The sequence below is a fragment of the Rhinichthys klamathensis genome, unplaced genomic scaffold (assembly GCF_029890125.1).
Source record: "Rhinichthys klamathensis goyatoka isolate OS25496 unplaced genomic scaffold, OSU_Roscu_1.1 h1tg000042l_1, whole genome shotgun sequence".
NCBI lineage: Eukaryota > Metazoa > Chordata > Actinopteri > Cypriniformes > Leuciscidae > Rhinichthys > Rhinichthys klamathensis.
In genome coordinates this window covers 3,316,279-3,340,044 of record NW_026606589.1, presented here as the reverse complement: position 1 = coordinate 3,340,044, position 23,766 = coordinate 3,316,279, and the positions used below count along the sequence as shown (strand labels likewise).

The 23,766-nt window shown below is 39.1% G+C and overlaps 1 protein-coding gene across 2 annotated transcripts in view; it reads left to right on the top strand.

Annotated features, from left to right (window-relative positions):
* Positions 1–23,766, top strand: part of LOC130082283 (phospholipid-transporting ATPase ABCA1) — a 203,137-nt gene that overhangs the window by 87,191 nt on the left and 92,180 nt on the right. Inside the window, exons 14-21 of one of the 2 annotated variants that reach the window (XM_056247087.1) lie at positions 1,676–1,898; positions 2,749–2,970; positions 5,171–5,375; positions 8,491–8,607; positions 8,687–8,858; positions 14,161–14,292; positions 16,619–16,758; positions 16,869–17,006. In XM_056247087.1, coding sequence (XP_056103062.1) covers positions 1,676–1,898; positions 2,749–2,970; positions 5,171–5,375; positions 8,491–8,607; positions 8,687–8,858; positions 14,161–14,292; positions 16,619–16,758; positions 16,869–17,006 — 1,349 coding nt within the window. The remainder of the gene's footprint in view (positions 1–1,675; positions 1,899–2,748; positions 2,971–5,170; positions 5,376–8,490; positions 8,608–8,686; positions 8,859–14,160; positions 14,293–16,618; positions 16,759–16,868; positions 17,007–23,766) is intronic. The other variant, XM_056247086.1, reaches the window with a different exon arrangement.

The following is a 23,766-nucleotide window of genomic DNA, read 5'->3' as shown; positions in this document are numbered from 1 at the left end:
TGGAATTTAAAATTTAGCTGCATGGTGTAAAGTGATTTGAGACTTTGTTAATTGCATTAATGTGTTAATTAAACACGTTGTCTAAATGCATTACTTAGTGCTTCCCCAAATAGATGAACCGACCTTTGAAAAAACTGACATTTTTACCATGAATAGATGAGCTGATGGAGTTTGTAAGGGCTAAAAATCCTGATCTGATTCAGTTCATACTGCTGAATAATACATAGTCAAAGTAAAGGTAGTTCCAATATACATATAAATTTTATGTAATGTAACAGAAATAGGATATTTACTATATGTTGCAAGTACGTGATTCCCCCCCCCCCCCCCCAAAAAAAAAAAACAGTTCAGCGGAAATCCCGCCCTGCAGCGAATTTCATTGGTTAAGATTACAGTGGGCAATCAGTACAGTGATTGGCATGACCAATGAAATCGTTAAAATTGGCTGCAGAGCGGGATTTCCGCTGAACTGGTTTGGGGGGAAGAAATCGCGCGTTGCAAGTACTACATCAGGGGCTTATTTGAAAACTGCATGCATGTGTGTTGAAGCAGGGTTAGAACTAATCTCTGCATTATTGTGGCCTTCCAGTTTTGCACCCCTGTATTACATCAAGCTGCACTGTTCCACATTTGGCACATACTTTTTTTTACATTTTATATATGTAACTTTAACTTAACTTAATTTTGAAATCAAACTACAAAACAAAATTAAATGAAAATAAAACTAATGAAATTTTGAAAACCCTGTTGGGGGACCCAAACTCTAGCAGGCATCATGCATCTAGAAAGATAACACAAAATGAAATTTGTAAGATGGCTTGTGTGTTTAATATTTATCAGGCAGATAAAAGTATGCCCTGCATGTGAGTCCATCAAATGACACTGCTTTAAGATTGCATTGTAATAGATGGGAGTCAAGTGCCCATAGAAGAGTTATTATTTGATGTGTCTTGCAAAACTCTTGTTAAAATGGAGAAATGACAGATTATTCCACTATTGAGGTACAGCGACAATGAAGGTTCAGGAAAGTTCTTGTGCTTCTTTGTGTTTGCACCATGAGGTGTCACTCACTCCCTGACAGCAGACTTCTGGAGGGAGCATATACTTATAAATATGAATCTAGGTAATATGGAGTCTACTTGGCAAGTCAGGTTCTGTACACCTGCTGACTGGTTGTCAGGCCGATACAAGAAATAGCAGTGGTAAGAAATTCATGTGAAAGGATGATTGTTTCCAGCAATGTTGTGCAAATCGAGAAGAGAAGCAGGCCAAGGACCGAACCCTGGGGTACATCAGTGATCGGCTGATGCAACTGAGACTCCCTTTCTTTACAAAATACCCTGAAGGATCTAGCAGTGAAGTAGATCTCAAGCTAGTGGGCTGAAGTTCATGTGATGCCCTATTGACAAAAGTTCCTAGTGATTTAGACTGCAGAGAGATCTAGTCAAATGAGACAGATGATCTGGGGGTAGCTCTGCCGCAGGGCTTGATTGACAGATAGCACATTCAATGTAGTGTCTATGTTAAATGCTTTTAAGAAAACATCTTTAAATGCTTTAGAGAACACATGTTGTTTTGGGAAGTTGTTTGTGTGTGTGTATTACTCTTGTTGTATAACTCTTTTAATGAAGTGTGGGAGTAAGTTTTAATGCTTGTTTTGTGTGTGCATGTGTAGGTTTCTGCGATCTTTGACAAGCTCCCTGCCTCTATATATGACGTTAGCGTGGATCTTCTCGGTTGCGTTGATAGTCAAGGGTGTGGTTCAAGAGAAGGAGGCACGTCTGAAGGAGACTGTGATGATGATGGGATTGAAGAGCTCAACCTACTGGCTGAGCTGGGCCATCAGCAGCACATTGCCTCTGGCTGTCAGCGCTGCACTTCTCACTGTCATTCTCAAGGTGATCAATGCTGATTAACTGCCATTTACAAACACTGCGGAACACTGGATCCAAGATCTGATCTGAAATAGACTCGATCAGTGAGCTTTTTCAGCTTTGCTCTAGTAGTGGTTCATAAACTTAATAAAAATTAGGTTTTTTGTATAAATTATTGTATTTAGGTTGATTCAGTGATACTAAATAATTTATTTAACTTGAATAAAAGCAGTTAATTTAGATGTTAATTTTTTTTCAGTTTAGAATAATTCACAGCAGTGAAAAACAGTGAGACAGCTGAAGCACTTACCATGAAATTAATAACAACGATCATTTTATTCATTAATTATCCAATCAACTTGCGGAGAACCACTGCTCTCGAGAGTAAAAGCTGGTGTAGGATCAGATGGTGCAGTGTTTGCGAATGGACGGTTTTGCGGTGGGCAGCGTGACTCTGTCTGGGTTCAGCAGGTTTGAGCACATGGCAGATGAGCTTCTGTTATGTCAATTTGCTGTATATTCAAAATCATACATGATTTGTTTACCTCAACCCACCAGAGCCATGAAGCTCATCGGTTATTCAATCACAGACCTGCCTTTTAATCAGCTCTCTCTTTCTGTCTCTGCTCTTGACAGATCTAATCCCTTCTTTTAGACAAGTGGGTTTTCAATGTGTGTTGTTCTGCTTTGTAATTATCAGGTTGCATTATTGACGCATCCATGGAAACTCAAACACAGCGTTCATTAAAGGCTCCGGAAAGCTTTCACGCGGTTATGGCTGAATCTGTCTCAACAACTGTGTGACAAGACATAACTACAAGAATGTGGCTCCATCATATTTCTTTTCTCTTCTATCTCTCTATCTTTCTTTTAGTATGGAAAGATTCTGCGATACAGTGACCCCTCTGTGATCTTTGTCTTCCTCCTGGTCTTCTGCGTGGCAACTGTCATGCAGTGCTTTTTCATCAGTGTGTTTTTCTCTCGGGCGAATCTGGCAGCCGCCTGTGGGGGCCTCATCTACTTCCTACTCTACCTCCCTCATGTGCTTTGCTACGCCTGGAGGGACATCCTGGGCTTTGGCGCCAAGATTGCCACGGTGAGACATTCAACACACCTCTACACCAGCCTGGAGAATTAATGTCTTAATACATCAAATCATCAAATGCTGAACGTAGATCCACAGTAGAGTCTGGACTTTACAACAAAAGTACACATACTTTTAAGATTTGAAATACACGTCAAAAAAATCATTATAAAAATGACTACTTGCAGATAATGTAATATTAATTAAATAAAAGGTCACTTAAGTGCATTTAAAGAGAGTACACTTTTATTCTTAACACACTCAAGTACAATGTCAAGTTAAAAGTTTTAAGGAAAAGTTCTTGTTTTAGTAATATTTTGTCATGCTCTAAAAGAAGTACACTTGTTTTGATGTTGACTAACATACTAAAGCACACAACTCGATTATAATTGTACCTGCAGCGTGTTATTCAATTTTACATTAAAGGTATTTACCTTTAATATTTTAAATGCATTAAATTGCAACTACTACTTTGCAAATGTTTTATTGAAAATGTATTTTTTATATAAGTACACTTTAACCATATTTCAAAGACAATAGAACTATGAAATGACATATAAAGATGTACTTAAAGGTTTCATTCACCCAAAAATGAAAATTCTGTCATCATTTACTCACCCTCATGTCGTTTTAAACCCATTCGACTTCTGGAACACATATTAAGATACTTTAAATTAAATATGAGATATTTCTGTCCCTGCATTGACAGTCTAGCAACTACCACTTTGACTTTTTGAACTTTTTGATGCATCAAAGTGGTAGTTGCGTAGACTGTCAATGGAGGGATTGAAGACTCTTAAATTTCATAAAAAAATATCTTAATTTGTGTTCCGAAGATGAGCCTTACGAGTTTGTTACGGCATGAGGGGAGGTAAATGATGACAGAATTTTAATTTTTGGGTAAACTAACCCTTTAAGTGTTAACTAAGGGAATAAAAAAACACTAAATTTCAGCTAATTACAATTAATATTAATTTAATAAATATAATACATTTTCATTTAATTGCATTTCACATGCAATTAATTGTCTGGAAACATTACTTTCAGTTTACACTTAAGTATACTCATTTGAAGTATATTATTTCTGTAATGAGTTTTTTTAATTATGCTGTACTACTTTTTTATTATATATATATATATATTTAAAATATTTATATTTTTTATATTTTAAAATATATTTTTTCCAAAAAACAAGTGGAAAATAAAGCAGCTTTGTCATACAAATGCGTAGTTACAAATATATTTAAGTGCATGACGTACAGTACTAGTTTCAACAAAAATGACATGAAATTATATTTTTATTTAGCCTAATAAATGCTTGTCAGTACATTAAGCAGCACACATTAACCTATTTCAAAGACATGGAATTACATTTAAAGATATATTCAAACTAAAATACATTTTCATTTAATTGTTGTTAAGCTACAATTAAGTGTCCAAAAACTTTAAAATAATATACTTAAGTGGGAACTGAATGTAAAGTATATTATTCCCATGATTAGTACTTTTTTTAAAGTATGTCAAAGTGTGCCTCTTTTTCATAAAAACAAGCAGGAGGAGAGGATGAGACAGAGTTATAAACATGACGAGAGGAAAGAAAAGAATGAGAAGTGATGTGTCATTTGAACTACATTCATTTAATTCACACAGTGAATGAAACACTCAAGTCCTCTTAAAGTACAAATCCACAGAAACAGATTCAGATCTCTGGAGAAGCTCATCCTGGAGCTCCATTCATCTCCAGTGAGGATGTGCATTAGTGAGAGAGTTATAGCAGTGACCCCACACCTGAAGAGAAGAGCAATGGAGGAGCACTTTTGCCCTTTGAGAAAGAGAAAGACCAACTAAATGACTTACAGCTGCATTTCCGTCATTGTGACCAATCAGAGTGACCTTTATCTCACGCAAAGATATTCGCTCTATTCAGCAGTGTGTGGATGTCTTCCTCTTATCAGAGAGAAGTGTGTGTGTGTGTGTGTGAGCGTCTTGGCATTCAGGCGCCGCTGTCTAGGCTAGATGAATGAGCCTACAGGCCCATTAATGTGAGCAGTACTGTTTACTTTGAAATTGTGGATCGTGGCAATGCTGCTGTTTTGATCTCATATTCATACCTGAGTAAAAATGCACACAGGAGGGAAGCATTTGCATTAATGACATGGAGCAGGCAGGAGGGCCCAGCCAGTCTCTGACCTCTCCGTCTCTGTCCCAATAGAGCCTGCTATCATGTGTAGCGTTTGGATACGGCTGTGAGAATTTCGCCCGTTATGAAGAGCAAGGCATCGGTATTCAGTGGAGCAACATCCGGGTCAGCCCGCAGGAGAACGACCGCTACTCCTTCATCGTTTCCATCTTCATGATGCTGTTTGACGCTCTCATTTACTGGATAATGACCTGGTACATCGAGAACGTTTTTCCAGGTACGACAGTCTGACAGCATAGATACACCTAGAAAATATTTAGATTATGCGTTTTCATCATTTCGTTTTTTATTTTATTTTGTTTTTCTTGCTGTTTTGAGATAGAAAAAAAAGTTATTGCTGTTTTGACATTAAAAAAAAGTTTAATATATTATGTGACGTACAGTTCTGATCAAAAGTTTGGGGTCGGTAAGATTCTTTAAAGGTGCCATATGTAAAAATTGAGGTAAAAATATCCAACAAATGAGCTACACGTATCAAAAGAATGAGAAGAAATAAATGCAATGATGTCATTAAAAAAATGACAAGTTATAGTGCTGCCGAGATATAAACCTGAATTAGCATGCTAAATTACTAGCCCCGGCCCGGCCGGTGTCATAATACCAGTTTCGGCCATGGGAGGCGGTATGCGGGCAACATACATAACCACCAGCCAAACTCCAATACACGAATAACTCGCACGGCTTGTGGGCGTACTTGAACCTGTCAATAGCGTCTATATGAGACCGGCCTTTATAATTTAGTGTTGAGATGTTTTCATTGAGTCTCTAATCTCTAAAAATCTCCAAATGAACTGCGGTCTTACGATCGTGTCAATTGATTTGATTAATATGCGCGAGGGAAAGCAGGAGGACAGCGCTCGTGTTGTTTGAAGACGTGAGAGTGCGCGCGCGCGGCCGGGGCGCTCTCTCTCTCTCTCTCTGCTCGTTATGCGCCCTGTCAAGCGCAGCAGTCATTCTATTCTACATCACTCACCGATCAAAATAGGCTTTGGTGGGACAAAGCGGACGATTTGACGGTTTTAGAAGATTAACAACCCGAAACTAAAAAACAGACTAGAGTAGGCCAACTTTCTGGAGGTATACTGCCCCCATCTGGTATGGAATATGTGGATTTTGAATTGATTTTTTTACACAAGGCACCTTTAATGTTTCTGAAACAAGTCTCTTCTGCTGACTGAGGCTGCATTTGTTTAGTCAAATATACAGTAAAAACAGTTAAATAAAATATTACTGTAATTTAAAATAACTTTTATAGTTGAATACCGGTATGTTGTAATTTATTTCCGTGATGCAAAGCTGAATTTTCAGCATCATTGCTCCAATCCATAGACAGTAAAAGAAATGGACAGAGCGATCTCATTGGAACTCAGTTGAGACAGTTGAAGCCCACTTTTAGCGATTTTTGAGAACTTCCGTTCCTGACGCGCAGACTCAGACCGACTCAAACTACGGTACTGATCCACTTGTCCGTGCGACACTACAGTCGCGCCGCACTCCACTTTATTCCTATGGGTGACGTCATGCGACTTTAACGCGCCCGCAAAGCATCCCGGGAAGGCGGCGCTTCATTTGGAAAAATGCTGCGCGTCAAAAAGCTGGCCGATGCCCAGCTTTATGCAAATGAATCCGTCAAACGCGACGCGTCTATCCAATAGAAGTAGTCTCTTACTGATCCACTTTTGCGACATGACTGAAGCGTGGTGTCGCACCCTCTCCACATTTGTAAGTTGATGCGCGTTCCTCAAGTTTACCGCTATGGGCGTGGTTTTGACCCAGCGGCCAGTCTAGAACAAAGGCCCCTCGAGAGACTACTTCTATTGGATAGACGCGTCGCGTTTGACGGATTCATTTACATAAAGCTGGGCATCGGCCAGCTTTTTGACGCGCAGCATTTTTCCAAATGAAGCGCCGCCTTCCCGGGATGCTTTGCGGGCGCGTTAAAGTCGCGTGACGTCACCCATAGGAATAAAGTGGAGTGCGGCGCGACTGAAGTGTCGCACGGACAAGTGGATCAGTACCGTAAGCTTGATGACGTGAGCAACCTGTCTGACAGACGTTAATCTTCTAGTAGCTGTGCGTGAAAACTGCCAACGTTAATCTTGCAGAGACGGGGAACTTGAGCAAAGAGTTCTTTGGCGTGAGTGAGCAGGAGTAAGTATTCCGTTGCTTTTATGGACTCATTATCTATGGGCTTCTCCCTTGACGGGACGTCCCCCCGATTGCCTGCGAGCTTCTCCTCCTGTCTGTACGGTCATTTCTGTACAGCGCGACAGAGAGTCGAGTGGTTATGACGCAATCGTTAGCCTATTTTTACTAAATCTGTTTCTACGGGGCCATAATGTAACATAGAAGGTAATGGAGCCCTTTATACATTGTCGTGTTTCTTTAGAAATAAATAATGGACAAATGGAGTCTTTAAACGCCTCAGATGTAAAGTTATTCGCTGTCAAAGTGACGCAAAAATGAATGGGAGTCAATGGAAATGCTAACGCAAGTGAAGTTCTGCTACAACATGGCGGCACCCGGCCGGCTTCAACTTCCGGTCGATGGATTACCCCCTTGCTCCAATCTTCAGTGTCACATGATCCTTCTGAAATCATTCTAATATGCTGATTTGCTGCTCAAGAAACATTTCTTATTATTATCAATGTTGAAACGAGTTATGCTGCTTCATATTTTTGTGAAAATCATAACACACTATGATTTACAAGATTAGGCTAAGTAATATTTAAAAGAAGGTGTATTAAATTGATCAAAAGCGACAGTAAATACATTTATAATGTTACAAAATATTTTTATTTAAATTTTAAATGCTGTTCTTTTAAACATTAGAGAAACCAAAAAAAATTATATCACGGTTTCCACAAAAATATGAAGCAGCACAAACTGTTTTCAACATTGATAATAATAACAAATGTTTTTTTGAACAGCAAATCAGCATGTTGGAATGGTTTCTGAAGGATCATGTGACACTGAAGACTGGTGTAATAATGTTGAAAATTCAGCTTTGCATCAGGAATAAATTACATTTTACAATAGAAAACGGCATTTTTTATAATTGTTATAATATTGCACAATATTCCTGTTTTTTTGTTTGTTTTGTTTTTTACTGTATTTTTGATCAAATAAATGCAACCTTGGTGAGCATAACAGACTTCCTTCAAAAACATTTAAAAAATCTTAATTATTCCAAACTTCAGACTGGTAGTGTGTAAATAGTATACCGGACTGTGTGTATGCTGATCAAATTGGACATATTTATATATCCAGAATGTAGCCTGCTTTTACTTTGATTTATCAGCGTGTGAACAGTTGTTTGCGTCTTTCTTTAGGTCAGTATGGTATCCCAAAGCCCTGGTATTTTCCCTTTACTTCCTCGTACTGGTGTGGAACTCTGGTGGGATCTGATGGTGAACCCGACCTGCTTAATGAGATCGAGGACAAGAACGGTACAAATACACACACACCACAAACAGATATGAATAATGATTCTTTATCAAAACTTCTAAACGGATGTGTGTGCTGCAGGTTACTTGGAAAAGTCTCCGTCTGGAATGAAGGCTGGTGTGTGTATCCGCAACCTGGTAAAGGTCTATAAGACGGGAAATAAACTGGCTGTGGACGGACTCAGCCTGGACTTCTATCAAGATCACATCACCTCGTTTTTAGGACATAACGGAGCCGGGAAAACCACCACTATGTGAGTTTTCACAAGTGTATGCATGTGTATAATGCTCATCTATGCAGTCACATACTCAAACATATTAACATGCACATACATAATTCATACATCTTTAGCAATGGCCCTATGCAACAAAATACTTTTGGTGTGGACCTAATCAAAGTTCAGTTTATTTGGTTGAAAGTTCACTGTGCAAACCCTTAAAATAAAAAATAAAATAAATAAATAAATAATATGCAAATTATACATCATAGTATCATTTCTTGTCTACTCGGCAGTGGCAAGCATTTTTCACATCACTTGCAATAGTAATATAGGGTTGAAAGTTTTACAGTTACAGTTTACAGACATTACAAGCCTTGAGATTGTGAAACGTTTCTGGTTACGACTGTAACCCTTGTTCCCTGAGAAGGGAACGGGTTGCTGCGTCATCGTCATTGACTCTTTGGGAACCCCTCTGTGTGATTGCGTCTGAAGCACGTGTGTGAAATCAGTCCAGTGGCACATGACGGAACATCATAGGCAGAGTGACGTGAGGACCAAACATTGTCAGCTTCTGATAGGCCGAAGCAATCGATCACAGGGATGTAGGGAGTATGGCAGGGAGACGCAGCGTCTTGTTGCCTTCTCAGGACGTTCCCTTTCGAGGAAACTCACGCTGCGTCATCATAATTGATGCTTTGGGAACACGGATACCCAAATCGCCAGACTTCAAAATGCCTATCTGTGTGAATCACTGGGAGCACACTAAGACAAAAGCACCTGAGAATCTAGTGTAGAACCCAGGTCCAGATTGTAAAATCCTACAAATGTGAGTGGAGAGGACCCGCTTGCCACATACCACACCCTGTAGGGAGACCCCTTATTTAAAGTGCCCCTATTATGGATTTTTGAAAATGACCTTTCATGTAGTGTGTAACATAGCTATAAGTGAATGAAAACATCCTGCAAAGTTTTAAATCTGAAAGTACACCGTCTATAAAGTTATTGTCTTTCAAAAGTAAGAGTCGACTCTGAGTCAAATTAATAGTTTTTCAAAGAGTCATAAGCGGTTTCGTTGTGACGTCAAGACGGAACATTAGCATATTGTCCGCCCACTTATTGCGCGCGCAGACACCAGGGAAACCTTGAATGCCCTCAGACACTGTAGCTAATTGCTGTGGATACTGGACAGCATCATGTCGAGAAGATGCTGTGCTCTAAAATGTGAAGGTAAAGCCAGTTTTCTTTCACTGCCCAAGGACGAGCATGTGAAGAATCAGTGGTTAAAATTAATCTTTACCACGATACCACAGCAGTATAATCCTAAATTTTAGCTGTGTTCCTTTTATTTTATGACTGCTTCTCACATCTCGGAGTTCAATGCAGGATTCGCAAACCTCTTGCTCTTGAAAGATGGTGTTCAAAATACTTAGTTTTGAGTTTTATATTGTGTAGGTCTCCTGCTAACTGGTTAACTCACATTATTACTGTCTTACTGAAATACTTCTGCTAATCAGTTGTGGGCCACTATTACCTAAAACCGTGTCTATTAATGCAGATTGTCTGTCGTTTTCACTACTTTGAGTAAAGATTAACTATGGAGCAAGATTTGTTTTACCAACGTTTATGTTACATTAGTCATTCTCGCTAGAGATCGGCTAATGTATGCACTTTTATTGATATAGTTCCCACATGTTCACCGCAATAAATTAACAAAAATACTCTGTAAATAAATAAGTACAAGTAAAATAATTGGTTTGTTGATGGACATACACTTGTTAATGCTGATGGTGAGGAATTGCAGTTGCAACATCCCATAATGTGCCTCAAACTGAGTAGCGTATCACTGAGAAACGTCCTGCTCGAGTTGTCCTTGCGATGGAGGTTGGGGTTGAATAACTAGTTCTTCCAGTGTTTCATCATCGGACTCGCGCTCGGATTGATCGTTACTGTGTTTAGTTTACGGTGTAGAAAGCCTCAGGACAAGCAGAGCTGACGTTGTTATGGCAATGGGCGTTTTTTTTTTCCCGACACGCGTGCCACGGTAGACCAATCACAACAGACTGAGCTGTCTGGCCAATCAGAGCAGAGTAGCTCGCGGAAAGGAGGAATTTAGAGAGATTGATTCATCTGACGAGTCGTTTGAGAATCATTGAAAATGTGGTGATGTGCACATGTATATTATGAGAAAATGAAACAGTTTTTTGACCTTTGATGCATGTAAACCTGTTATAGGAGACTCCAAAACAACATTAGGAAACTTTAAAATAGCATAATAGGGGCACTTTAATATGGCTTTCTAAGCCGCCATTCTCCTCTCCTGGCCTCAAAGCATCACGGAGGAAACATGTCATCCAGTTCCAAAAGAAGCTGGGTGAGTGAGGTAGAACCAAAACAAACAGTGTGTCGTATCCTGAGATGCAAACTGACCACTAATGTGTATACTGTTTTCAGGGAGAGTTTGCATAGTGGGTACGAACGCAGAGCGCACTGATGATTTATATAAGAGACCACTGATGTGTTGTCTGTGCAAACAAGTACATGATGGCCTCTCAGGTCGGGGAGGAAATGCAGACATTATTTCCAGGCAATTCATGTGCCACCACGAGAAATGATGACTCCTCCACAGTCCCTGAGCTGAGTGACCTTCCATATCTGCTAACCAATCTGTGACGGAAGCATCTGTCATGTGCGTGACGCAATGACAATGAGATCCTAACAAGGTACTTTGGGAAAAGAACCAACGCTTCAAGCCAAAAGGTATCACGTTGGGTGCAGCTGCCATCAGACCCACCAGTCTCTGAAAATTTTTGACAGTGAGTTGACTGGCCTAGCTTTATCTCGTTTATGGCTGTAAGAATCTAATCAATGCATCATTGTCGAATCCCACACCACAACTAGAAAAGTGGTTCTCTGTGCTGGAGAAACCACACTCTTCTTGGCATTCAGCCTTAACCCCAACTTTTTCATATTGGCGTGGGCGACAGTCTAGTCTAACTCATGGATGCCCCAGAGCCAGTGCTGCATCCACACATTTCGTGAAAGTGTGGGGTGATAGAGCTAGATCGAAGGGAAGAACCCAGTATTGGTACGCTTCGCCCCCGAAAGCAAACCTCAGGAACTTGTGCCTTCGAATGATGGATACGTGGAAGTATGGGTCCTGAGATCTGTCGTGACAAACCAGTCTTCAGATCTGATTTGAGTCACGATCTGCTTTAAGGTCAGCATTTTTTACTTGAGTTTTACTTGAGTTTACCTGAGATCGAGCGGCACAGATCTAAAATGGGACGCAACCCCCATCCTTCTTTGGAATGATGAAGTACCGGCTGTAGAAACTGGACTCTGTCTCGGTAGTTCTAACCAGCCTGGAGTGTAATGTCGTGGCCTTAAGGGATGACGCTGTGCCAGGTGACAGATAGCTCGCAAGAGTCTGTTCCACCTTCGGCATCGCCCCATACCCATGCTCCTTTTAGCCCACTTATATTTGCATATGTTTTTAAATGAGGACTGAAAAGCAGAGCTGAAAAGGGTTCACCTCAAGATCTTGAAATCTTATAATGGAGATCTGGAAAGAATGGAAGGCCCCGACATGGGGGTTGTAATTTTGACGACAGGAAATGCTTGTCTAATTTTTTTTGGGGGGGGGGGCTGAGCGCCCTGTCTCTTGGCCAATCGATGTCGGCCACAGCACGGGTTAAAACATCCACATGCTCTTTGTACGCAGGGGATGAGGATGGCGAGTCCTCAATTCCCCCGCATCAATGCTCAGCACATCTACCTCCTCAGAGCTAGACAGCTGAAGCACCGGCTCTCACTCAGGATGGAAGGAAATTCCGAAACTAAAGGCGCTGGATGCCGTGGGTGAAGGCAGAGCCAATCTCTAACACCTCCACAATATTAATTTGCGCTCAATCGTCGCGTTGCCTCGACAGCCGCGGGGCCGGAACGCCAGCCTGATCACACTCCTTGAAGAGTGACAGGACGGAGCGAGCGGTAATCTCTAATAATGCACGTTGTTAGCCTCCTGGAGAGCTGACTGTGCATGCTCTGCTCCCAAACAAACCCCACACAAATCGTCTGTATCCTTGCCCGTGATTTAGCCAGGGCAGGAAGGAACACACATTTTAAATGCTTGTTTGCTTGCCATTATTGTCTTGTGATTTTGTGACTTGGACAAAAAACACTAAATAAGACGGACAGTTTACACAGAGTGCTTGCTGAGGCACAGAAGCTGACAATGTTTGGTCTGGGTGCGCTTTATAGCTTCCTGGTCCTGACGTCACCCAGCCTGTGACGTTCCACTATGCCATTAGACTGCAGCGATGATGCAGCGCAAGTGCCCTCGAGAGGGAACTACAAGATGCTTCTTAAAACAAGAATTTAACAAATATCCATTTTCAATGTAAAAAAAAAATCTGAAATCAAATAACATAACATAAAAAAATAAAATAAAATAAAAAACCTTTGAGTTGTTTTTAATATAAAAACAGTGTCCAAGACTCATTTTCATTTTGAATAATATTTTTTAGAATTATTTTTACACATTTTGAAATCTAACAAACGTCATTGTTTGAAATGTTTTAATTAAAAATAAGCTTGTGCTTTATTTCTTAAAACTTAAAGGGGATGTCTAATGCTATTTCATGCATTCTGACTCATTTACACTGTTAAAGAGTTGGATTCTCATGCTAAACATGGCCAAAGTTTCAAAAAACGAGTTGGGCGTGTGACAGAGTATTTCTGTGTCAAATACAGTTTTGGAAAAAAAATTTCGAGTATTGCCCTGTATAATGTCATAAAGGGCGGAATTCCTTGCATGGGCAACTTCTGCCGGAAGAGTAGAAGTAGAAGAGTAAGACTTCTGCCATCAACGTACTTCGTTCGGGTTGCGGAAGTCGCCGGCAGCGCTGCACGGGACGCCTCCAGGAGCTCTAGCGTTTTCGGAAAGAAGCGGTACAGCTGTATCTGTGTTTTATAAATCTGATCAAACTAAAGACTCTTCGGAGATATGAAGGATGCAATACTACTCTATTGTTACTCAAGATTAAAATGAGATTGGCAGAAACTGTGTGTGTTATGTCCCCTTTAAATCCTGTTTGTTTTTGTATTGTTATATTTACAATGCAAAGACATGCTTAATTGTGCAATGGAAATTGTAGCTCAAGTGTGCAAATATGTTATTAGGGCCACTGAATACTCTATACTCTATAATACACAATCATACTACAGTTCATATCTAAATAATGTTGAGTAAAAAGAGACATGTATGACACTATTGAGTTCATGAGGTGGTTTATTTTCAAATATTGTTCTAATGTTTTTCTTGTTGTTTCATCAGGTCAATACTGACGGGTCTTTTTGCTCCCACCTCTGGTACCGCTTATATTAATGGCAACGACATCCGCACTGACATGGACACCATCAGGACACACCTGGGAATGTGTCCACAACACAACGTCCTCTTCAATGAGTAAAACCTCATTTCATCTCCTTTCTCTCTATCACAGGGTCCACAAACATAGATAGGAAAAAAAAGGAAATCAAATTTAGTGTATTTGTTCACTATCCCTGAATACTGGCACATCTGAACTCTGAAACATCAGACAAAAAGTAGGGGTGCTCCTATTGATTGGCTATCGATCACTATTGGCCGAAAATCGCTACTCGATCAGCGATCTCTCAATTTGCCGATTTCGCGCCTGCCTTGAGAGATATTGCATGACATGCTTGCAGCGGCGGCATCTCAATCTCTGTCCGGCACAGGGAAAAAAATTATAATGCTGAAGGCGAAGTAGGCCTACACTTCACACATCTGTTTAGAAATCAGTCTGTGAGAAGTGATTTCACAAACAGCATGAGTGAATCAGCCCGCTCTCTCTCTGGCTTCACATCACACATAAAGCCACCTCACAAACAGCTCGTCAGTACCAAAAATAGTTATTTTCGTGGCTAATTGCTCTTAAATGGTCAAATGCACACAAATCAGTGCATGTAGAAAACTATCGTTTCGGCGAATATTCACGTAAACACAGTCAGTTATGACCTAACTGAACGCAAACACATATGTAAGTGTATTGGATCCGTGCATCAGCTTTTAAAGTTACAGCAGCCTCTAAATATCTGTTGCTGTCTGTGTCATTAATGTTAATCAAACAACAAAAGACAAAGAAAAGCACTCACTGCTCTTGACTGAATAACTTTTGTAACTTTAAATGTAAGGATTAATTTCTATTTGATTTATTCAGGGAAGACTATCCAGTGTTATTTTACATTTGATTCCTTATTCAATTTCAGTAGTATTTCTTACCTGAAAACTACTGTCAGACCTACCTAAAAAATAAATAAATAAACTTAAAGCACTGTTTATTGTATTTGTATCTTTATCATTGCATTTATTTGTGCAAGTGCTTGCAATTTGCTTATTTGTTCTTATTTTATTACTGACTGTTTACTTTTCTTTTTTGTAAATTCAAAGTTTGAAATGAGGCTTGTGCTGTGTTGAAGCTATTGTGAAACAAAATCTCCCCAATGTAAAAGCAAAAATGTTTATATATATATAATGATAAATTACAAAAGGGTCACATAAGGCAGGAATTTCCACCATTTTCCAAAACAAAATTCAAGCACTGAATTAATACCTGTAAAATCCTGATCAGAGCATCCCTATAAATAATCCTACATGATAAAATGAACGCTTTAAATAGACCCCATGATCAATGTCGGTTATCTGTAGTTGCCAATACTGCTTCCTGTGATCCCCTCAAAATCCTGATCTGAGTACCATTGACAAAAAGGTTTGACAACTAATGAAAGTCTCACAAGATAAGTAACAATTCTACAAAAACAGCTGATGAGAGCAGTTCAGTTCTTAATCAAGAATAGAAAACAAACAAACATTAAAACAGCTCAGTTCAACTCAAAACCATCAAAACAAATGTTCAAAAACTAGAGGTAATCACAGTTCAACTAAAAAATGTTTTACATACAAAAGATTTCAAAGCTGCAGGCAATCACAGTCCAATTCAATTCATTCTGACAGAAGACAGGCTACGTACAGGCTTTTAAGAGTGAAATTCAAGCTCTTTATCAACACTGTCATTCTACTGAAATTAGGACTCACTTGAACCGCCAAAGGCGTTGCCCTTGATTTTAGAGCTCCTTTCTTTTCTCTGCATTTTTATTTCAATGATGAAATGATCACAGATTCAGTTGAGTTTTATTCTAAAACTGTGACATTGATCTGGCACGATGCAGCATGCATATGCATAAGAAACATAAGATATACCAACTACATCATGCATGACAAAGGCTTTCTTCATGTGAATAACCTGTACATTTGAATATTTGTAGTTATTAACCCAACAGCTTCATTATTACCCAAATAGTGATGAATTAACCTATTGTTATTGTTAACTAAAACTTAACAGTGGTTATTTGTTTTCATTTAAATAAAGCTAAAATATAAATATTACATGTAAAACTGAAACGGAAATTAGAAATGTTGTCTTGACAACTAACCTAAATTATTTGAAGTACTAAAATTAAAATATTAAAATAAAGGCTTATTCAAAATATTAATAAATGCTATAATAATATATAAATAATACTAAAATTACAGAAATTCTAAGCTTATTTATACTCGTTTATAACTGTTTCTATTTGACATTTTTGAACATGTTGTATGTGTGATACTTGTCTCTTGTTTATGTTTGTGTTCTTGTCTGTGTTTATATAAGTGAGTATTTGTCATGTGTTATGTTTGAATGTGTTTATTCATGTTCCGTTTGTTTTTTCAGCATGACAGTGGAAGAACACATTTATTTCTATGCCCGCCTGAAGGGACGGAGCTCTAAAGAGGTGAAGAAGGAAATTGATCAAATGATTAACGACGTGGGTCTACCTCACAAACGCAAAGACCTCGCCAAGAACCTCTCAGGTGTGTGTGTTTGTGTGTGTGGGTGGGTGTGCGCATCAGCAGCATTCATACTACACTTATAATGCTTACAGACACTGGAGATTTGGCAAATTTTTGTTGTGTGCATTCAGGTGGGATGCAGAGGAAGCTGTCTGTTGCTATCGCATTTGTGGGCGGGTCGAATGTTGTGATTTTGGATGAGCCAACAGCAGGAGTTGATCCCTATGCACGCAGAGGCATCTGGGAGTTGCTGCTCAAATACAAGAAAGGTAACAGAAATTAACAAATGTAAACACAGGGCTCGACAGTGCAAGTATTTCACTCACATTTGCAACAAAAAAATGTATTTGTGCTAACTGTTAAATGTATTTAGCAGTGTGAATGTAGGAAAAAAAGGCCCTGCGGCTCCTTAAAGAGTGCATCTTTTTGGATGAGCAGCAATAGTAAAGCATAGACATGTCCAAATTAAAAGGACTGGTGTATTTCAGGCTTGTTTATAAAGAAAACTGCAGTTATGAATATGAATAACTATTGTTATAATTGGTATTTTTGGTTACATAATAAACCGTGTCTGTCATTTAATTCAACTTAAATGTTTGTAGCTTATGTCTGGGCTGCATAGTCTGATACAAGACTAACTGTACTAAATCAAGTGAAAAAAACTATTTTCATAATATTTTATTTTCTTCATAGGGACATTTATTTTTTGTACGAAAACTTATAAACTGTTAAAGACAGACCTAAGCAGACCTGTAACTATCCGAGGCTGTTAATCGTATGCGTTTGTTAAAGTCATCAATTTGCATTATCTGTTTCAACTTATATTTTCAAATAATAACTATATTTGTATTATACTTATTTATTCTAATGATATTTTACTTATATTTTATTTATAATAGGCTACTAATATTTATTATATTATACTTATTTTTAATTCTTAATAAATAAATAAAAAAACACACAATTCTGGCATACATTTGAATTGGCGCCTGCCGTGGTGTATTTGTCGTCTCTGAAATTAGATGTCTGCCAATGTGCCGTAACGTTTAAAGGTGATGCATGTAATTTCTGCGACATAAGTGCCACCTAGCAGAATTACAAAAATACGGCACATTTTGCAAACCCCTTTCTCGCGGTGTGCGTTACTCAACTCGACAGCTTTTACGGGTGCTTGTGAATGCATCAACTATTTTCATTAAATGGTCAAATATAGGAAACTTTTAGCTGTGTTGCCATGTGTCACAAGATTAAGCAACTGAGAAGATAACACTCTGTCTAGAGCGAACGTGCTTATTATAAACCCATCCAACGTGCATAGGTGCATTTTTGACATAACGCATCACCCAGCATACCCGGTTAAAAAAAGTCACCGCTCGCCACTGATATATATATATATATATATAGTAGTGTGTGTATATATATATATATATATATATATACACACTACTATATATATATATATAAACCGTGAATTTTGTTAACCGTTACACCCCTAATATATATATATTAGGGGTGTAACGGTTAAAAAAAGTCACCGCTCGCCACTGATATATATATATATATATATATAGTAGTGTGTGTATATATATATATATATATATATACACACTACTATATATATATATAAACCGTGAATTTTGTTAACCGTTACACCCCTAATATATATATATATTAGGGGTGTAACGGTTAACAAAATTCACGGTTCGGTTCGATACAATACACTTGTGTCACGGTTCGGTACGTTTTCGATACAGCAAAAAGAAAGAAATGCCAGAGAAATGTCCTTGATTTAATTTTTTTAATTATATTTTTATTAAAACTAACATCATAAAGTATGATATTTTTTTACTTTGAGCAATGATGGAGCTATACTTGACTTTTCTTAGGAGCATATAAAACAAAACAGCTCCTTGGACAAAATGAAATGTAATATTGTAGTAGTTATAAACAAAGGTTTATTTTAGTTCAGATTAACATTTGAGGGCAGCAATTGTATTCATAATGTCACAATAAAACTGACGTAATGTTACTTGAAAGCATTATAACCTATTATTCCTGCCAAACTTCCATGGCTACAGTTAGTAGTGTTACTACAGTAAATCCATGATGAATGTTGCTGATCTGTGGACACTGAATAGTTCATTCATGGCACAATGTTTCTTCCTGGTTTCCACGTCAGCGCTGTTTGATCCATTAATAACGGAGAAATGTGAATGTTTCACACTAGATCTCGCAGCGATGTTATTACTTCAGTGGCGAATTCAAATGCTTTCTTTACTGGATTTCGCTGTGTAGTAACAGTGCTGATGATTAAGATCGACTCGCGCTGCATTGGTCCAAACTGATAAACGGTCCGTCAACCACACATTAACGAGTAGCGTCTCTTACATTATGAGCGCACTTGCCACGCGCGACGCGCCTACATTTGAAATAACGAAATGTTGGTCGGCAGGAAAAATGGTCCAACGAACCGTTCGGTTTAAAAATGCGTACCGAAAACCGAACTGAAAGCCTTGTAACGAACGGTTCAATACGAATACGTGTATCGTTACACCCCTAATATAGTATCTTTGAAAGGTCAAGGCTTGTGGGTTGCTCCCGGTCAGCAGTGGTAAGAATTTACCAATAGTGGATAGAGGAGGGACAAACCGGCGCCAAGGCTCATCGATGCACAAGGGCAACAAAGACTATCCCATCTGGTCTGAGCCAACAGTGCGTCACTCAAAATTTGAATGATGGTTAGGGGAGAAATGCGTCACAAGACACAGTGCATCACATTATGCTGCATATGGGACTGCGTTACCGCAGACCAATCAGAGTGCCTATGATGATGAACCCTGTCCACCGTCGAAAGCAGCCACAATGTGTTGGAAATGGACTTTGGAGTAGTGGAAGAAGATCGTCTGGTCCAATGAGTCCTATTTTCTTTTACATCACATTGATGGCCGTGTATGTGTGCCGTTTACCTGGGGAAGTGATGGTACCAGGATGCACTGTGGGACAACAACAAATCGGTGGAGGGAGTGTGATGCTCTGGGCAATGTTCTGCTGAGAAAACCCTGAGTCCGGCCATTCATGTTGACATTTGACACATGCCACCTACCTAAACAATGTTGCAGACCAGGTACACTCCTCAATGACAATAGTGTACCCTAGTGAAAGTGGCCTCTTTCAGCAGGATAATGCACCCTGCCACACTGCACACACAGAAATTGTTTGAGGAACATGATGAAGAGTTCAAAGTGTTGCCCTGGTCTCCAAATTCTCAAAAGATCTCAATCCAATTGAGTGTCTGTGGGATGTGCTGGACCAGCAAGTTCAATCCATGGTGGCTCCACACCGCAACCTACAGGACTTAAAGGATCTGCTGCTAATGTCTTGGTGCCAGAGACCACAGGACACCTTCTAGGGTATTTTTTTTAAAAATTGTTTTAGGTCAGCGCTGTTTTGGTAGCACGCAGTGGACCAACAGCATATTAGGCAGGTGGTCATAATGTTTTGTCTCAGTGGTGTATACAGGTCCTTCTCAAAAAATTAGCATATTGTGATAAAGTTCATTATTTTCCATAATGTAATGATAAAAATTAAACTTTCATATATTTTAGATTCATTGCACACCAACTGAAATATTTCAGGTCTTTTATTGTTTTAATACTGATGATTTTGGCATACAGCTTATGAAAACCCAAAATTCCTGTCTCAAAAAATTAGCATATTTCATCCGACCAATAAAAGAAGTGTTTTTAATACAAAAAAAAAAGTCAACCTTCAAATAATTATGTTCAGTTATGCACTCAATAGTCTATACTTGGTCGGGAATCCTTTTGCAGAAATGACTGCTTCAATGCGGCGTGGCATGGAGGCAATCAGCCTGTGGCACTGCTGAGGTGTTATGGAGGCCCAGGATGCTTCGATAGCGGCCTTAAGCTCATCCAGAGTGTTGGGTCTTGCGTCTCTCAACTTTCTCTTCACAATATCCCACAGATTCTCTATGGGGTTCAGGTCAGGAGAGTTGGCAGGCCAATTGAGCACAGTAATACCATGGTCAGTAAACCATTTACCAGTGGTTTTGGCACTGTGAGCAGGTGCCAGGTCGTGCTGAAAAATGAAATCTTCATCTCCATAAAGCTTTTCAGCAGATGGAAGCATGAAGTGCTCCAAAATCTCCTGATAGCTAGCTGCATTGACCCTGCCCTTGATAAAACACAGTGCACCAACACCAGCATCTGACATGGCACCCCAGACCATCACTGACTGTGGGTACTTGACACTGGACTTCAGGCATTTTGGCATTTCCTTCTCCCCAGTCTTCCTCCAGACTCTGGCACCTTGATTTCCGAATGACATGCAAAACTGAGCAACAGTCCAGTGCTGCTTCTCTGTAGCCCAGGTCAGGCGCTTCTGCCGCTGTTTCTGGTTCAAAAGTGGCTTGACCTGGGGAATGCGGCACCTGTAGCCCATTTCCTGCACACGCCTGTGCACGGTGGCTCTGGATGTTTCTACTCCAGACTCAGTCCACTGCTTCCGCAGGTCCCCCAAGGTCTGGAATCGGTCCTTCTCCACAATCTTCCTCAGGGTCCGGTCACCTCTTCTCGTTGTGCAGCGTTTTTTTGCCACACTTTTTCCTTCCCACAGACTTCCCACTGAGGTGCCTTGATACAGCACTCTGGGAACAGCCTATTTGTTCAGAAATTTCTTTCTGTCTTACCCTCTTGCTTGAGGGTGTCAATGATGGCCTTCTGGACAGCAGTCAGGTCGGCAGTCTTACCCATGATTGCGGTTTTGAGTAATGAAACAGGCTGGGAGTTTTTAAAAGCCTCAGGAATCTTTTGCAGGTGTTTAGAGTTAATTAGTTGATTCAGATGATTAGGTTAATAGCTCGTTTAGAGACCCTTTTCATAATATGCTAATTTTTTGAGACAGGAATTTTGGGTTTTCATGAGCTGTATGCCAAAATCATCAGTATTAAAACAATAAAAGACCTGAAATATTTCAGTTGGTGTGCAATGAATCTAAAATATATGAAAGTTAAATTTTTATCATTACATTATGGAAAATAATGAACTTTATCACAATATGCAAATTTTTTGAGAAGGACCTGTAGTTTATACATTTAAAATTAGGCCTATAAATAATTTCATCAATTATTACTCTATCTATTTGATACAGTTTGAAGCAGAAATGTTGATTTGGTGTACTTTTTGTATTATAATTAATTTCAATAATTTTGCTTGTAAATGTCTTCTTGTATCCCTTTATTAAGGAAAAACACATTATTTAAAACATTTTCATTATGCCTCTATTTTTTTAATGCAGTCAAGTCATTCCAAACACAATACAACAATAACAATCACACAACAATCACACAAAAATCCACAAAACATTTTTTTTACAAATTGAAATCTGTCAACTGAAATCTGCACACTTGCTCTGACTTTCAGACGTCGTCCAGACTGCAAATCAGGCAAAAAATCTGTACAAAAGTTATGTGTATTCCAGGCTTAAGAGGTATTAAGAGGTGATTAACACTGTTACAGCTGTCAGAAAGAGATCAAAGACCATGGGAGCTGTTACACATGTGAAAGAGATATGTTGAATCTCACTTGCAACCGTACAAGCTTGAATGCAATCATGGATCTGCTGCAGGATGAGAAGAACTTTGGCAACACTTTCCGCGGAGAACATGGTGATCAATGGTGTCAAAGATTTTGCTAGGTCAATAAAAGCAATGAGCCGGTCTAAATTCATTCCCTGCGTCTGTCAGAGGTAGAACAATCTATTCTGAAGATGCTTTCAGGATATATGGGGTTAGACCACCGGAGCAGAACATCATGACTTTCGTCAGTACCTTGTCTGAGATCCCAAAGCTGTTTCTGCCTGTAACACTTTCTCTTATAAATTGTGACAGTGTTCGTTCCAGTTTTGAGGAATGATTTGGTCCCCACATACTTTACTGGTGAGGCTATGAAAATGTCTTTTTGTTCTTAAATCGGAGTCCAATCCTGCTTCTGGAGTGCCAATGTCCTGCAGAGTTTTGCTCCAACAAACTTGCCTGGGTCTCCATCTACATTAATATGGATACTGTACATATGTGGACTATGAAAACAAAGGTATTCGGAAAGAATAATGCATGTGACACATATCGCACCTATAGTACATACTGAATATATATGTTTTTATATATATAATACAGCCTTTATGCCTGCTACGTACGATGTTTCAGTGTAGATGAGAGACTTTTGAATTTTATTTGAAAACGCCAGTGTGGACAGCTTACTTTTGTTAGATGGCTTAAAGCACTGTTTATTTAGTGTCGTTGTTCTGTTGTATTAATTTGTCCTATTGTTTTCAATTAGTGTCTTATTTGCCTTATTTAGGTGGTTACAGATCATAAGAAGTCATTGTAAAAAATGTCTGCATAGCAGAAGCTTGTTTAATCAGTGATAAAAATGTGAAACATTCAATTTATAATTATTGTCAATACTAATAAGTCCTGCAGTCCTCAGGGGACTGAAATAGCATATTCAGCCCATTTCAGCTAGATTGCATGTGCAATTAGAGAGCAGCTGATGATTATTTGATTAGTGAAGGCGATTATTGTCTGATTAATAATTTAGTCAAATGAAATGATGTGTACTAGTGCAGATAATTGGGCTGAGAGTGGCCCTTTGTCACACACACACAAATCGAATAGGAGTTTTTGGCTTTTGCTGTGATGTAAAGAGTGTAGTGTTGGCATGTGGATTGTACAGTGCTGTAGTGTTTGAGTTCAGCTGATTGCTGCTGTACTGACCACATTCACAGGTGGTGGATATGAAGCCAAAGCAGATCTTTTTTGAAAAGTCTTTTACATTTGCTTATGTAAAAATTGTCACAAATCAAGTCCAATGATGATGAGTAAGGTAGATTAAAGGTCCCATGACATGAAATTTTCACTTTCTGAGGTTTTTTAACATTAATAAGAGTTCCCCTAGTCTGTATATGGTCCCCCAGTGGCTAGAAATTTCAATCGGTGTAAACCGTGCCTTG